Below are 17,396 nucleotides of genomic sequence, written 5' to 3'. Positions count from 1 at the left end.
CGATCAAAGAACACCAACAGGCCTAATAGTTAAAAACAAACAAACCAATCTAACTCAAAGCTTGTTTTATATTTTTTGCCATGTTGTATATTCACTCAGGGATTGGGGATTTTACTTTTTTTTTTTTTTAAATCCACAGAAATTCCAGGAATCACAAGAAATCAAGACTCTCACAAACCTCTCTGTTCCCTATGCAGGGTCTTTTTAAGTAAAACACCAAATGTGAACACAAAGAGTGAGAGGCAGCATCAAAACACATCCTGTCTATTCCTCTTCAGACAGGAATAAAGAAGCAAGAATCCACACAGTCACCAGACGTGAGAATATTTCTTTTTAATTTAAAACAGTTGCAACAATGTCATTCACAGCCTTTCTCATCTCAGACAAATACTCTCCAGAAAGTTAACAGTGCTTCAAGCAAACAACTCTGAATGATGCAAAGTAAACCAGGACAGACACTTCCAGGATACAACAGTAAAACCACTAAGACTGAAATCAGACACCAATCTCAGCCATTAAGGTAGGAAGGGCGACAGGGAAAACAATAAAATGTCCAGTTACATATTTTGCATAGACTTCCAATGCATGAGAACGGCAAAGAGGATTAAAATGGCTGCTGCCAGGATGGAGAACAAAAGGAGTCAGTTGCAGAGGTCTCTAAAGAAATCTAATGAGCTCTGGATGCATCCACATCCTGAATGTGTTCTGTGACCTGGTGGAGGCTGTCTGAATCAAAGAACTGGGCTGATGTTGGTTTCACTTACACCAAAGTCAATCAGAGGTAATGGCACTGAACCCAGTGGAGTTACAAGTGATTGGGAGTTCAGACACATCTACACTTATTTTAAAACTACAGGTCTGAATAAATTAATGTTTATCCTAATTATATTTTATCTAGGAAGATTAAATAGGAGTTTGTATCTGCATGTGTTTTGGAGACAAGAGATTGTGACTCAGAATGAGGAGTCTACTGGATCCAGCATGCTGCTAGGAATGAGAGGAGAAGAGGAAATCAAGGAAAAGATATTGAGTTTTTCTTCCTTCCTTTCTCCTAACCTAAATGTATCATATAAAAAAGTAAAAATAAGTTTGAGCAGTAAGAGCATTATTTACTGCCAGGTCCTGGCTTGCCGTGATTCTCAGGCCAGATTGTCTCTAACAGCTCACAGTGATTTTTCTCCCTCCATTATTTTTGTCAAGAAGCTCCCAGCTCACGGAGCCCCCAGCAGCTGCTCCAGCACCCAGACACAGGGAGTGTGCCCAGGCTGTGCCCTGGCACCATTCAGCACATTCAGACTGCAGCAGGCACAGCCTGGCAGATCAGTCCTGTCCTCAGTTCAGTCTGTTTGAGTGGGGCTTCTGCAATCCTGGAGTTTAAAAAAGCCCAAAACCCACCAAAAATCCTCTCCTCCGCATTAGGCTGAGGAGTCAGGAGTTTAGATCCTGATCCTCCAGGTTCTTGATGTTCTTCACACAAAATCCATCACAAAAAGGAGACAGCTTAACCAGCCACTTCAAAAAAGGAGTGAGGCCACCGTTTTGGGAGAGAATAAAGTAATTCCTCAAGCACCTGACTGAAGAACTTCTAACATATTTTTAACTGCTAAACTTTAGAAAACCTGAAATCCTTTCCCCTGGACTGCTCCCTGCACTCCTGATTAACTTTGGTTTGGGCAGGCAAAACACAGAAGTGATGAACTGAAAAGAACTCCAGGACCTGAGCTGCTCCAATTCACCCACCACAGCCAGCCAAGGGCCCTCCCCTTCCAACCACACTTCCAGTTTATCACCCAAAATGTGCCTCCTGAGACCAGGCAGCTCCACAGCCATTACAGCTCTGGGATGCACCAAACAGTCTGCAAGGTTTCAGCTCCATCCCTGATCCTACAAGACCAGCCATACTTCCAGTTGGGTACTGAACATATGGGTTACTCAGCTGGCCTTTATTTACCCAACATTTCTAAATAAAAAGGCAGCAGTCACCAGATCTTGGTGTTTCTAAATAGCCCTTTAAGTTCAGGAGGCAAGAGGAAAGCTATTGTGTTGAACTTCTTTGGAATATACATGGGAATTGAAAAAAAATATATTTAAAAATTAAAGGAAGGGGGATAAAAAGGCCTTTTCTCCTTTTTCTACTGCCAGAATGAAGAAACACACATATATACAGAAGTTTTGCTCTTTCACTTTAAATAGAAGATGTATCACTGCATAATTTGCTGATCCCATTTTCAAACCTGTCACTTTCTGGTGAAGTCCTCAAATATCTAAAATCTGGAAGAAGCAAAGAAATTACTGGCAGCTTTTATTTCATCCAGAACTGGTGGCTCAATAAGCACAAGGCAGCTGAATGTCACTGAGGCCACTCCTCACTGTGCCAGGACACTGCACTAATGTGTCCATAAGAGCTCTAATGCAGGGAGCTCTCCCAGAAATTAGACACCTTTACACTCTGTAAAATTATTGCACTGGAATTTCTCTCACAATCTTTTAAGATCAAAACCTGATTAAAATACCAACAGTGTTTTTTGGCTTTGTGAGTGGCTTTATGACCACCAGACAACGTAAAAACTAAAATTCCCTTCTCACACACAGATGTTTAATTTGGGTTCTCTTATGTAGTGTGTAGCTGCCTGAATTTTGCGATTAAAACTTGCAGGCACTAACAGCAGAGAAAATGTAATGACACCTCTCTGGCTCTCTTGCACTCTGGAATATTTTTTTTTTGACTGCTGCAATTTATTTTGAGGGCTTGGTAACATTGTGCAAGGCAACTCCAGCAACAGCCTCTAAGCAGTGTCCAACACTGTGAACCTTTGGGTTTGTTCTTTTTTTGGAATCATGAAAAGTTTGCACTCACCATTATAATTTTTCTAGAATGAGTGTTTTTAAATATAATTTGAAAACCCACATATGTATTCTCACCTGTGAAAAACACTTAAATAACACAAAAAAAAAAAAAAAAGACAGGAAAGGCCAGCCCCTGCCTCCCCATGCCATCATCCCTGCCAGAGATATCAGACCCTGTTTAGAATGTGTCTGATGAAGAGATCAGATTATTGATGCATTTGCAAGTTTAAAGAAAGTGTAAGTATCAGTTCAAGGGAGGGTTTATTGTGGTTTTTTGTTCTTGTTGGTTGTTGTTTTTTTGGTTTGGTTTTTAACAGAGGAAGAGAGGGGTAAATCAATAAATCAGAAAATTACTAAACAATTTCCCTCACTCAGGTATAAAAGTCAATATTTAAGCAATCTTTAGCAGAAAGTAGGATTGCACTGTGAGTTCTTTGTTAGGGAGTTGATTTCAGATGGAATATGAGTGGTCTAGATACAAATTTCCCTGACATAAATATAATGGGGCATTAAACTCTTCTTTACCTCCTCCATAAGAAAACAAAATTTAAATAACAGCCTTGCCTTTCCTGAGGGTGTGCATTTAATTTCATAGTCAGAAAGTCTACTGCTTTTAGCCATCTGTAATCCTGAATCTGCTGGTAGAACTTACAAAATAAACATTCAAGTGAAGAAACCTGTATCTGGAAAAATAAAATTTCTCTTTGGCAAAAAATGTAGAGGGCAGTGACAGGAGATTGCTCCTGTCTCCATGAGTCTCTTAGGCTTATGCCTGGAAAAGTCAAATCAAGATACTGTACCACTGAATTCCAACAGATACTTCAGCTGACTTTCCTCACTGTACTGAAAATAATCTCTGAAAAAAGACACTCTGCTTTGAAGAACAGCCACAAACCCTCTCCCTTCAAATGATTTCTCTGCATGATCTGGACTCTGGATGAAAACACAGGCTCCCAGTCACCAAAGACACAAATATCTGTTTGTGGTCTTCAAAGGACGCACGGGCAGGACAGGCAGGAGCTGGGCTGAACTGTTTTTGCTCAACACTGAAGCTTCCATATTCTCCACACACTAGTTGCAAACTCCACCAGAAATCCACATAGCCTGTAAGGTGTATAAATTTAAAACAATGTCCTATACAGCACCTAATAGAAATCTTCTGTCTAACACTTAAGGCGGCATCAAATGATTGTTTTTAAATACACTATAAACATCCCATGGTTTCCTTTGCTTTTTGGCAGTCCAAGGGTTAAGGGGTCTTTTGTTGGTTTTAGATTTTTATTGTATGCTTTTTTTTGGGCAGGTTAAAAAGGCTTATGGCTTCTTAAGGCCAGGTGATAGATTTGAGGCCTAACTTGGTATCCTGTGGTAAAAATAAATGTAGCCCAGGTCTTTGGGAGGTCGTTCTGAGGCACAGACTCTAAGGTCGTTGTAGATCACCCATCTGAAAGGAAAACAAGATTGATTACATTCCATGAGTATAAAATTCACCACAGGTTTATCAAGGACTTCTCAGACCCAAACCTCAAAGAGTTTAAAATCTAAAATTAGGCATTGCAATGAGAACAAAGGATCAGAGAAACAGCCAAACCAGCTGCCAGAGTCGGGAACTGAAAGGGAGGAGGGATGTGCAGAGGCATGTGTAGTTACAGCTCAAATGGAAGAAAATCAGGGATTCCCAATGTCAAATAATGGGAGCATATCAGAATCAGAGCCAAGATCAGCACCACAGTACCAGCAGCACTGGTATCAGCCCATGGCTCCATGGCTTTCTATTGATGGGCAGCAAAAGGAAGTTGAGAAGAGCTCAAATAAACTCAGCCAGCTACAGAACCAATGCCCCAAATTGAGCAGGGATTTGGAATGGCAAGCAGAGGAGAGCCTATGGAACATTTCACCAGACTTCAGTGGGATCAGAACTGACTCATCACATCTACGACAATTTTCTTTTTTTTGATGGGAAACCTACAGATGGTAACAGCCTGTGTTGTCTGCCACGAGCATGCCCTGCTCTGTACAGATGCCTCAAGTCAAACATTTGCTCATCCCATGTGTCTCTCCCAGCTGCACTCACCTTCCTTCCTTTCTGAGGTGACAAACGTAGTGGCCACTCATTGTGGATGTTCCCATGTGGCTGATGAACCCAAACAGCTCATATCCTGTTTTAAGAAATACAAATGGCACCCTAAGTCTTTCACTCCTACCACTGCAATATGACTCCAGGGGAAATCTTCTTTCTAGTACTGGAGAAGCAGCTAAGCACTCCCAAAACAGACCCTGCATCCCCAAACTCAGTTTCTGTTAACACTGCAGCATGTTCCCAACTTAACTGGTGGCTCAGATTCACTGTCAAACATCAAACCAATCCAAATCAAGCCCACAGAGACCTGTGCACATACAGCAGGGCTGTGATCACAGCCCCTGCTAGGAAAGAAAACAGCAGATTCATTCCCAGTTCACAGAAAGCACCGCAGAAAGTGCCAAACAGGGAGTTCATTCTGCACACAAATTAGCTGTGTCTATACATGTGATCACAGATCTCCTACAAATCAAAAAACACAGAAGTCTCTGTTTCATAGCATAGAACAGAGGACAGGAAAGAAAGCTCTTCCTTTAACACAAAGACAATTTTTATGCTTAAAGTCTCTGGAGAGCTCAGCACTGGTTCTTGATCCCCACCCATTCATGCCATTCAACTGAATTACCACTAAAACCAAAAGGGCACCTTTTTTCAGGATATTGCATAAGGACATGGGCCTGGATTTTGCTGGAGAGGGCTTTTTGGAGCTATTTCACAGAATCATGTTTGTTATCAGGATTTCAGGCACTTACTGAAGGTCTCAGTCTATAAAGGCTAAGTACCACAAAAAATAATTATTCCAAGTTTGGGGCTTTTTTTTTTAACTTAGCAATGATCAATATTTCCCATGTCTCCAAAAGACTTAAGGTTGATATTTATAATGTTAATATAACAGTAGCAACCACAGACATAAAAACCAAATTGTCTGGTAATTTTTTTTCCCTAGACCTTTACATTCAAGATCAGAAGTAGAAGTTTAGAACATATTACAGTTATTAGAACTCATCACTAAAGACCCTTCAAAAAACCTTGTGACATCCTTAGCACCACCACTGAGCTTTTGTACTCCAGTGCTGTGACACCTCCAGGAGGTTCTTCTCAACTTTGCCTGCTGTACATTAGCCCCATCTTGTGGTTTATTTAGCAGCAGTGTGACAGAGAATCTCAACCAAAAGAAAACAAAACATGCAGGACACTAACTGTACTTGTGGTATTGTGAGTAAGGAAGTTGGTTGAAGGGATTATCAAATTGCCCAGCTGACACAGGAGGACAGAAACTCAGGTGGTCTGTAGCAACAGTGTTGCCTTTAGGATGCTCAGCCTTTGAAGATTCAAACATTCTAGCTTTTCTTTGTCTTTTTATCTCATAGCAACAGAACAAAAGGTAAACCTAGGCCAGGAGAGACTTGTGTGCTGTGGTAGCAAGAAATTTAGGACTTGGATTATTCAGTGAGTCCAAGCAGAGAGTTTTCTGAGCAAACACAGCCCAGAGAACTCAGTGGCCCACAGAGCTGTATCAGCCCCACAAACAAGACTGCAAGTAAATTGTCTGGATCGTGTCCAAAGAACCCACAATAACTACTTTCAAAACAGAAAGGAGTTCTATGAACAGGGTGGGTGTGACACAACAGAATGACAGCCAGGTGTAAGCTGAAGCAGAACTTACTTCCAGGTCCATCTTTGATCCTGGGTCCCTCTGACCCTGTCTCTGCAAGGATATTGGCATTAGCATTGTTCTCCATATCCATCGTGTCCAAAGCAGGGTCACTTTCTTCCTCAGGGTCAGGGTGGCTGAAGATCCACTCCAGTGCCCGCTCCAAGTTGTTGTTCTGCCAGTCAAACAATCAAAAGAGCAGCCTTTAATACTCTCTCACATCACACTGCCACTCATCAGCCTTGGAACAGAGTAAGGGTCTTGTTTACAGCACTTAAAATGTTGTAAGATACCTCTGCCTCCCTGGAGAACAGTATTCAGCAAGCACTCTGCAAAAGTTTGACATATGGAAAAGAAATAATCTCACAACTGAGACCCACTGCCCCAAGCTCTTATCTTTCAGACACACAGGCATCCAGGTTATTTTTCAACAGATCATAAAACCAGGTAAGTTTTCCTCACTGCCTCACTTTACCACTGAAAGTGAAACACACAAAGCACCTTCCCCACTCCAGAGAAGACAGGTATCCCACACTTTGCCAGGACAGTTCCAGGCTCACCATCCACTAACTGGATTTTTGCACACATTTCAAAGGCATCTGAGCATCCACAAGCACAAAGCACAGAACACGAAACAAAACCCCAGTGCTACCAGTAACCCATGAACTCACTGTTGCCTTCAGTGCCTGAATTGCCAGATTCCTTTGGAATCCCATGGAAATGATAATTGCAACCATCTCTTCAGGAGGCTGGTTATCTAACCCTACAGCTCCTAAAGCAGCTGCCCCACTGGAAGCAACTTCTCCAAATGCAGGTATGACCAATGGCTCAGCGAAGTCTGGAACAAACAAACATTCATCAGTTCCTTCTTTGGCCTCACTTAACTGAAAGTCAACAACAAACACAAATGAACAACACACAGGACCTCAAAAGCAGTCCTGAAATCAATGTAAGTTCATTTCATTGGCATCTAAATTCAGACTTAGATGTGTGGAAAGCCTTAAAAACAACAAAATGAAAGTGCACTTTACAAATTATCTAGGTGCATGTGCTCATACTGAGCAGACTGGAATAACTCAGCACATTGCAGAAGTGAAACAACTGCAGGAAAGCAGCAAAGATTGGTATGGAAGCAATGATGGCATCAGGATAATAGACAACCCAGTGCACAGATGTAAAATGAACTGATTCCATATCTGAAAATGTCTGCTAAGCCCAAGTGAAACTCATTCCCCATTTACACAAGCAACACAAAAGCTCATGGTGAAGCGTGAACTCAACCAAATCTGGGGTTTCCTGGCAAGGGAGTACTCAGGTGCACTCAGTGCTGAATCATGAGTCCAAACTTTGCACAGATGAAACACAAGAAGTGGAGAACATCTAGCAGCCCTGTCCACCACTAGACAGCCCAAGTATGGCATGAATGCTCCAGCCTGAGCTAGAGAAGGCTGATATGGAAGGAAAGCATCCAGACCACAGGATTCTTTGTACTTACACTTGGTCACAAGTCAGCTTCCCCCTTAGCAGCACGGACCTAGCCAAAGGGTGGAAACAGAGCTGGCCCACACCAGTGGTGAGGACAGGACTTCTGGTGTAGCTTAGTTTGTTGTCTTCTTCTAGGCAGAGGACACCACATAATGGTCAAGATCTGCACATCCCAGGAGCAGCTTAGGAAAATTCACTCACACCTCCAGGTTTCCCAGGTGGGGAAGGGGGGGGTCGTTGTTTCTCTGTCACACATTATAAAATTTCTACTGACTGCCAAAATCCACAACCAGGAGCTGAGTTTAACTTACACCCTCCAGTCACTGACCTGGTTCTTCCATGTGTGCAATGATCCAGTTGAAAGCAACTTCAGGACCCAGGTTGCCTGTATAGTACACAGCCTTCCGACATGCTTCCAGAGGAAAGCCCATCTCTGCCAGCTGCATCACTGAAGACTCATCAATATCTAGGGCTGCAAGAAAGGACCTTCTAAAATATAAAAGTCTCATTTCATAATATTTCTTATTGTTACTCACGGTGCCATATATTACAGTACATATTGCTTGGATTTGGTTTAGTACTTCAGTAAACCCACAGCCATCAGAAAACAGCCTTGTACAAGGCATTACAGTAATTGTTATGGACTTACTGATAATATTTTGTCTCAGTAGGGACACAGATCGCCACGTAGATCATTAAATCTTGAGGAATTCCTACAGAACTTTATTTTCTTTTAAATACCTCAGCACTGGATTTTAAGGGGTGAGGAAGTCAGGTGCTGAGCTCAGCTAGAGACGGCAGCCAAAACCAAGCCCCTCTCAAAGGCAGGATCTTGCAGGTTAGAGAAATAACAGCTGCCAGATCTGGCAGACTCTGGATGACAGTGTCAGACAGCTTTATGTGAGATCAGAGTACAGAGGGAGCCAGGATCAAGTGGTTGTGACCCCCAGGACTGCAAGATCCTCTTGAAGAGCAGCAGGCAGAGGAGCAGCTCATATTCTGGCTATACTGACCTCAAAGAGAGTCCTGCACACATGGAAGTAAACACTCAACAAGCACAGAAATCAGCTTTTATTTGGAAGCATGCAGGGCAAGGCTTCATGCATCTCTCTGAGGAGAGAGAAGCCATCAGCTGAGCAAAAGCATAACAATTTTTTAAGCAGTAGAAAAATGAGATACGTACACTCCACGAAATTGTTCGTCATGTGATCTGAAAATTAACAATGGAAAAAAAAACAGGGAAAAGGCTAAGTAGATCCATATGGGTAAAACAATTCCATATTTTTAAACTCATAGAAATATTTGACCTCATGGAGATAGGGCAGTTTCATCCTTACTTCCCTGATGTTTTTGCCATGAATTAGAGCAGGGATATTTCTGCTCAGTAATGGCTCTCCCTAACTCAGTTCAGAGTGAAGTGTCACTGATACCATAAACCAGTAGGAAATAAAGCTGATGGCTGACCTAAGCAAGAATCTTAAAGTACCACCACCCATGCCTTTACACTAAAACTAGGTCAGTCCATTCAGCAAGAGGGTAAGAAGGTACATGCCTTTGTGAGGAACTTACATAGACAAGGGATAGAATTAAAACCTTTAGAGAAATGATGTTTGTCATATCCTTGCTTTGCATACAATTTCAGGTACTAGCTTTCTTTCACATACATACAGCATGGTATTCTGCCACCATTATTATAAATATGCAAGCAAATGGGGGCACTCATGTCATGAGAGCAGCTGCATTACTGGCTTTGTATTCATTACTGAGGCACTCAAACTTCACTCATCTGGGGGAAAGTGTAGCCACCTGGGTCTAAGGTCACACCATAAAAATGATTTTACTTGCTATAAACCATTTTCTTCTCCAGGGAAACCCAGGGAATAAAGAAGGAGGATATTTAATATTCTTGTTTCTGAACTTCAGCATAAAAGAAAGTGTATTTATGAAAAAAAAAGAAAACAGCATAGTGTTTTAATCACTCCTCTTTCTTTCTTCTCCACAAGCATTATAGTCAGCTGTTTGCCATCTTCTCCTTGAGACAGAGCTTTTTAAATGGCAGCCCATATACATCCAGAGAAGAGGATTGTGCAGGTAGGCACAGCTGCTAGGGCCTAACAATTCTTGTATTTTTAAAATAAATAAAATTTAGAGTCTTAGCCTATGCCTGGAAAGCTGTTCTCTTAAACTGTAGCTCTTTGTGTATTAATTATTTTTGTACTGTGCTGGACCTGGGAAGTGCACAGTGACTTTACTCCAAGGGAGTCATGGGCATGCACTGAAGGTTCTCTGGAGAGAGTCAAGGACAGCAACATCAATTATCAAACCTTCTAGGGAAAGGAGCCCCTACCCATGGCATGGGGGTTGCAACTAGATGATCTTTAAGACCCCTTCCAACCCAAAAAGCTCAGATTCTATAATAAATCCCCAAAACAGAAAATCTGGAAGACCTAGGGTTGTCCAGTATGGAGGAAAAAAAGGCTGTGGGGTGTTGTAACAGTCTTCAGTTACAGAAGTAATTTGTAACTACAAATTTGTAATTTGTAATTTTTTGTCCATAGTTACAAATGGTGAAGATTAAAGAGAATCTCTGTGTGCTAGAAGGAAAGGGGAATACAGGGGAGAATAAGTCAGTAAATACCTTTTGGGTCATCAGGAATGACAATGGGAGGAGCAATGTCTGGGAGCTCCTCTTCTCCTGGCTGGAGCCCCCTGGCCCGAAGGTGACTGATATCCAGGAAATCTGGCATGTCAATGGAAACATCTGCAAGAGCAGAGAAATGGGCTAAGCTTCTGCAGCCAGCAAAACATCCTTATGGTGCAACCTACCCCTTCAGAGAGGGAACTGTGGTACTCAAGGTACAGCAGCACCCAGATTTCTTCTTCTGAAAAAGCTCTGAGAAATTTGGAATGCCAAAGCACAATTTAAATAGCTCAGATTACATGAAACTGTGTTTTAACTCCAAAGACCTGATAGATTAGTTAAATTTGTTGTAAAAGGGAAAAAGATTCAATTAGGATCTTCACAGTATAAATTTAAGACTTGAGTCAGGTCCTCACTATAGTGTGCATGTGTTATTAATTATCTGGGAGAGAGAGGTAAATAAAACAAGCACATACCAAGCTTTTTCGGTATCCAGTCAAGGCCAAAGGTGAATTTCTTTATCTGCACCACTAAGTACTCAGGAAAGGAAGCAAAACGGGAAGTTCTGGAGGACAAGAAACACAATTCATTGAAATCAGGCAACAGAATCCTCAGCAGCACAGATCCCAGTACCTCATGCACACTGAGATGAGCCATTGCTGTTTGATACAAAGGATCCAACCCTACAAGCACTTTAAGTTCATGCTCTCAACAACCAGACTGCATCACTTCTTGGAGTCTGACATTGAGAACAAGTCATTTCCTGCTCAGTTCATCATTACAAGTCTTGCAAGGGTTGATCTGAACATCACACTGATGAGCCTCAACACTAATGCGATGCCAGAGCTCACTCTGCATTTGTGTGTTTCTCTCTGCACCACATCCAGGTAGCAAGACAAGCACAGAGCACAGTTTTTAACAGGCAGCCATACACACTCACTTAACTCCTGCAGATTTTGCTTGAAGAGCACTGCTCCAGAAATCCTCTACATTGCTTGGTTCAGAAAAGGCCTGCAGACAAGCACTAAATGGGATCTTGGCACGGACCAGCTCTGGCAGAGGTCTCCTTGCAGCTTCTGCTTCTCGCCTCTTCAGTTCATAGGCAATTAATTCATCTGAGAAATACACACAACACTAGAGCTAATGAACATTGACATGGTTATGTGTTCCCCATCAGGCTTATTTTTGCAAGTATTAGAAATGCAAAAACCTACTTAGCAATAAAAGTTTTACATACTTTTAACTAGACATCGCATCTTTTTGTCTGCACTGGTGCCAGGAACTACGCTTACAGGCACATCTCTAAGGTTTCTGTTCATGTGAAAACACAGAATTGGAAATACCAGGACACAGGCAATGGAAACTTTGCCATGACAGCCAAAATCCTGTGTGAACAGCAGTGCCACACACCCACTTTATCAGAGCTCAATCTGAGTTGGAAAGTTATTGCTGTGTATCTGTGTCATCTGACTTTTTAGACAGGCCAGGGTTATGTATGATCTAGAAAAAGTCTTGACACTGGTAAACTGAGCAGTGCCATATGGTAAATCCACAAACTAATCTGTCTCCTGAGTCATTACCTGGAAATAACATGTTCTTTTATAAGCAACAGAGTCACCACTGAAACTGATGAACAAAGAATGAAAAGTTCTCCTAAACTTCATGTCCAGTGCAAGGAGTTGTAGGCTAGGTAAAATGTAGGTAGAATTCTCTGCCTTGTGGTATTTCATAGGATCTCATCAAACAATCAAAATAGATCCTGGTTTTACAATATTTTAGATGTTCAGATTATGTAGGAAATCAGAGGCACATCTCTCTTCATGTTCCTGTGATGCCCCCTTTACTTCTACCTCAAGCATACATTTATTATTTTATTCTGCAAGGCTCTTCACCACTGACTGCACATGCAGCCACAACTTGCAGTGCCTTCCTCCTGTTCTCAAGTGTTCAAGCCTCCTTGGCCATTTTCTCCTTTAAAAACAAGGGTGCTTTTCACAGGCATGAGAAAAAAACACTCCTGCTTATTAAATCAACATCCAACACTTCATCCTCCTTCTCTCCTCCCCTAAAGCCCAGAACACCCAATTTTAGATTTATAGATTACAAACTACCTTATGCTCCTATTCTCTGTTACCATATTAGATATTATAAAATGCTGCTAAAGAGCAGGAAGCAGATTTGGGGTTTTGGTGTTGGTTTTTCTTTGTGAGTGTGTGTTTTTAAAAGATATTAATTAGCTGGTATGTTCAGTTCATTTTCATAATGAAGATGCTTTCACAAACTGCTTCACTGTCCAGGACAAAGGAGATTCAGCGCTGGTGGGGATTCTCTGGGCACAGTGTGGCACATCCCTGGGTCAAGCAGAGCAGTTTGCCCCTTTACCTTTGTTGGTTGCTGCCTCCATGGCCACAGGGAGCTGCATGATGTAGTCCACCCTCTCCGTGTAGCGCACCTTCCGGGACTGGCAGCACTGCGTGCGCTCCTCCACCAGGAACCGGAACACATCGCTGGGGTTCTCCGAACCCACGGGGTTCCTCTGAAAGGAGCAGCACACCACATCACTTCTGGGGCTGCTGCAACCCTGGCTGCTGAGAATGTCAGGCTTTCTGAGCTGACAGACACTGACCCCCAAGAGAACACTGCATTTGACCGGAAGCCATAGAGAAAGCTTCCAAAATTGAATGATAGAACTGAGATGATGAGCGTGTGGTTTGGACAGAAGTGTGTAATATCACAAAGCTGAAAACCTAGAGTTTAAGGTTCTAGAATGTAGTAATATATATAAAGCAAAATTGAAGTTTTAAAGCAGAAGCTAGTCCTTCTTCTTCACCTTCTTCTTCACCTTCTTCTCCACAGGTTTAAGTAGTATTGTGTAATTAGATAAGAAAGTCCACATTGTGGAGCACGAGTAGTCAGTTGTTAGCTTAAAAGTAGTAATAATTTAGGTATAATTTCTTAATTAGACAGCTTATCCTTAAAAAGCCTTGGAGAGAAAAAGATACAACTTCATTTTTACCTTGTTAGAGAGAAGTACTGTAAAACTCACAACTTGTAAGACTATAATATAGGTAAGAATTAATAAACATCTGAGTCCAGACAAGAAATACCATCTCATGATTTAATCCAAATCTTAGCAGAGAAAAGAAGCAAAAGAATCTACATGTGGTGATCACTAAAATTACTAGAAAACCCAAAGGCTGCTGGTTGTTTTAAGGCAAGCACAAAGACACTGATCAGGCAGCTCAGCTCACACTGGATTGTGTGCAGAGCTCTGGCCCCTACAGAGAAAACCAACACAATCCACGATTTCTGCACTCACAGAAGCATCTTTCTACACACAAAAATTGCAGGGCATGTTCCTGAGAACATACAAGATCCTGACTGAGTCAAGGTGAACAGAAGGTAGGAAGGTGGCAAGTTACAGTAAAGACAGGAAGCTCAGATAAATAATGTGGAGCATCCTCTCAGCAATTAGAATTGCTCCTACCACTCTGAATATGCACTGAAACAGAACAAGCAACTTGTAGTTCATTATCCAGATGGGAATGTCATGCAAATAATATACCTCCTCTTTGTGGTTCATGTTAATGCCTGTTATCAGGCAAGAAACAGAAAAGTCTCTTCTAACCACCCTATAATCAGTACATGCATTTAGGGATGTGGAACATTATGCATACAAATGTGAGTAACTTCATCCAGAGACTGAACACATTAATAAATAGCCTTGATTCTTGGGGAAAATGGGAAAACGAGGGAGGAAGGGTAGACAAGAAATGCTTTACATCAAAACTGCATGTATTTGTAAATTCCTTTTCAGAAAGACAGCATTAAAATTCACAGTATGATTCCTTTACACACAGCACTGAGCTGGAGCTTGGTGGAACTAAAGCTTTATACAAAAATATTCCACTGACAAACAGCCACTCTGCTTTCAGCAGGGGAATCCTTCCTCCCATGATTCAATAACATACAGCTGGGATTTGTAAAACAGCTGGACAGGGTAATTAATTTGCTCCCAACAATTATATGAATTTGGAACAATAACAATAATAATCATAATACCCAATTCATTGATATTCCATGGCACACTTCAATATGGTAAACAGGAACAGCAATTTAAAAGGTCACATATGTTTTTGAATCTTATAGCCTGTACAGTGAAGCTTGACCTCTTTATATTTGTTAGCAGCACTACTGGCCCTGTTCATGGTCATGCAAGAGTCTGATGTAAAGAAGAGGAAGCATTAAGGAAGCAAATGTTTCTAAAACAAAATACATTGTAATCAGTCCCACCTCCTACATATCTAAGGCTAAAAATAATATAACCAAAATATGAGCCACTCATGTAACAGTTTTGCCTTCATTGTCTGATATAACCAGAAAAAGAAGCAGCAATTCAAGTTTTCTCACCTCTACTAGATTTATAAGATGTAGGAAAAATTCCTGTGCATCTTGTTGTCTATTAGAGGAAAATTCTGGGTGGCCTTTACTTATAAAAGCTTTGAACATTCGAGGAGATATTCCATTGTGTTGAGGCTAAATGAAAGAGAGAAAAACCATTTAAAAAGGGATTTTTATTCAATCATGAACCAAATATCTCAAAGTTACTCCACTAAATCTATCTATGGCCCATTTCTGGCACTGGAGGAATGATAGCTTCCATTTCACCTATTTTTCCATTTTAATAAAAATGGGAAGGGTCCTAAAACAAGAGCTGGGGGGATTTAGAGTATGTTTTATGGCTTAGTTCCTGCAAAACTCACTTTACCTGTCCTTTGGCAATTGGCATTTTAAAGAGATTACTGGAGGTTTTTAAAGGTTAGTAGTTTTCAGAAAGGCTGAAAGCCTACATTGTTATATAACATTTGATATTGCTTTCAGAACCCTGTGCCAGAGCACTGTGTATCAGCTGGCAGCTTTCCTCAGGACAAAACCTTTCCAGAGAGCTGTGCAGAACCAAGCAGAGAACATCTAATGTCTGCAGCATGCATTCCCAGGTGAGTTGTTAAGAGCAGACATGGATTTGCAATTTGCAGGTGTTGGTCATGTTGAAAAACCATAACTTACTGCCTTTGGCCATTCAGTTACATCAGGAGCAAACTGCCCTAAATTAGAAAATCTCTGGCTTCCAAGACAGTCCTGGTTTTGACTTTCTAATCCTTTGTACCACTTTAAGAACCTCTCCAACCATTCCAGATCCTCAAGACAACACTGGCTGTTATGCCTTTCAAATAACATTTTTGAATGGCTGTTAAAAACTCAGCCAATTTCATTCCTTACTACATTTGCACTGTCATAGGAATATAAAAATAGCAAAAGCAGCATGAAATGGAAGCTATATAAAATATTGGAAGACAAAATTTTTTTCCTTGCTTTACCAGGGTGCAGTATTCCTAGACCCACTGAAATCAGAAGCAGATTCTCATTTTTAAATGCTTTTTTCAATTTTTGGCAGTGCACCACCAACCACATCAGGCCAAGATGATCCTTAAAGGCTCCCATCAAGAGCCAGAGACTCTGTATTGCTTGGACAGAGAGATGTTCTGGGGATTTCTGCATCCTGGGTTATGCATTGCTTCAGTGTCCTCCAACTGCTTTTCATCAAAACCAGGACTGGGGAGAGAAGTGCATAAAGCAGCTCCCATTGCAGCATCCCAGGCTTCTTCCTATGCCAGAAGCAGGGATGTGGCACACTGCTGTATAATGCTGTAAAATGCAGTTTGGAATCAAGCCTTGTTTCCACCTATACACTTTGTACCCAGCCACTTGAGCAGGAAGAAGAGGAGCATGCCCTGTGTGACAGGCTGCATAAAAAGGATTGAATCTTGCAATCTCACCTCAAGGACAATAAAAGGGGGAGAAAAAAAAACCCAAACCCAGAAGAAATGTTAAAACTCAAAGCAGAAAATCAAGCCCTGGCTGATGACTCTTTAGGCATTCAGCCTCTTTGTAATCCTCTTAATTTTAAAAGTGGGTCCAAGGAAAATGCTGTCCTTTCCAGGCTAAACTTCTGTGGTGAAAAATTTCAACTCCGCAGCACCACGAATATTTACTGAATACCTGGCATACTTTCCCCATCAACAATTGCAAAACAGTTTAGCTAAATATAGATTGTGCTGGACCACTGCAGATCTCATATGAATGCTTTTACAGGCAACAACTCCCCAAAACTTTGGATGAATTCCAAAGGCTCAGAAAGATTGAGAGCTTCTTTGCATGTAGAAGAGAAAAAAAAGTAAAGGAATAAAAGGTAAATGAATAATTGATATTATAGACACAAAGCAGAAGCACTTAAAAACATTTAAGGCCAAAAATGCTAAGCAAACAAAAGAAAAAGAAGCATCCTCAACATGAAAAAAAACTTAGATTTGTATTCCAAGAGTGAAGGAATAGAGAAAAATATCTATATCTGACTTTTTCTGTAAATAAATCATCAATACAACAAGCAAAAAAACTGCAAAAGCTGTTTGAGATCCAAATAAATGCTCTGAATGTATTGATAAGGATGCTTCATGCATGTAACTTCAGCTTCATTAAACGAACTAATGAACACAAGTACTGTTAAATGTCAGTAGATGTCTACTACAACCTGACAGAGTTTTATCCCATCTGTCATTAAAGAGTTCTCAATATCTCATCTAATAGTGGCTGCTGAGCTAAAGATGGAGATGCAGCTTTATTCCAAGGAT

At 41.1% G+C, this 17,396-nt stretch overlaps 1 protein-coding gene across 6 annotated transcripts in view; it reads right to left on the bottom strand.

The window, feature by feature from the left end:
• Positions 1–314: 314 nt before the first annotated feature.
• The window catches only part of USP13 (ubiquitin specific peptidase 13), a 49,797-nt gene continuing 32,715 nt past the window's right edge, over positions 315–17,396 (bottom strand). For 4 of the 6 annotated variants that reach the window (XM_064385338.1, XM_064385340.1, XM_064385342.1 and 1 more), the window contains exons 11-21: positions 15,118–15,243; positions 13,090–13,243; positions 11,648–11,822; positions 11,184–11,272; positions 10,705–10,827; positions 9,250–9,276; positions 8,395–8,538; positions 7,253–7,419; positions 6,594–6,756; positions 4,922–5,006; positions 315–4,291 (exon numbers count right to left, since the gene is read on the bottom strand). In XM_064385338.1, the coding sequence (XP_064241408.1) occupies positions 4,198–4,291; positions 4,922–5,006; positions 6,594–6,756; positions 7,253–7,419; positions 8,395–8,538; positions 9,250–9,276; positions 10,705–10,827; positions 11,184–11,272; positions 11,648–11,822; positions 13,090–13,243; positions 15,118–15,243 (1,347 nt within the window). In that variant the 3' untranslated portion in view covers positions 315–4,197. Of the gene's footprint in view, positions 4,292–4,921; positions 5,007–6,593; positions 6,757–7,252; positions 7,420–8,076; positions 8,312–8,394; positions 8,539–9,249; positions 9,277–10,704; positions 10,828–11,183; positions 11,273–11,647; positions 11,823–13,089; positions 13,244–15,117; positions 15,244–17,396 lie in introns of those variants that run through there. The other 2 variants (XM_064385339.1, XR_010346132.1) reach the window with 2 other exon arrangements.

The sequence above is a fragment of the Passer domesticus genome, chromosome 11 (genome assembly GCF_036417665.1).
Source record: "Passer domesticus isolate bPasDom1 chromosome 11, bPasDom1.hap1, whole genome shotgun sequence".
NCBI classification, from domain to species: Eukaryota; Metazoa; Chordata; class Aves; order Passeriformes; family Passeridae; genus Passer; species Passer domesticus.
Note: the sequence above shows the minus strand (reverse complement) of the source record. Positions and strands in the feature narration are given on the sequence as shown.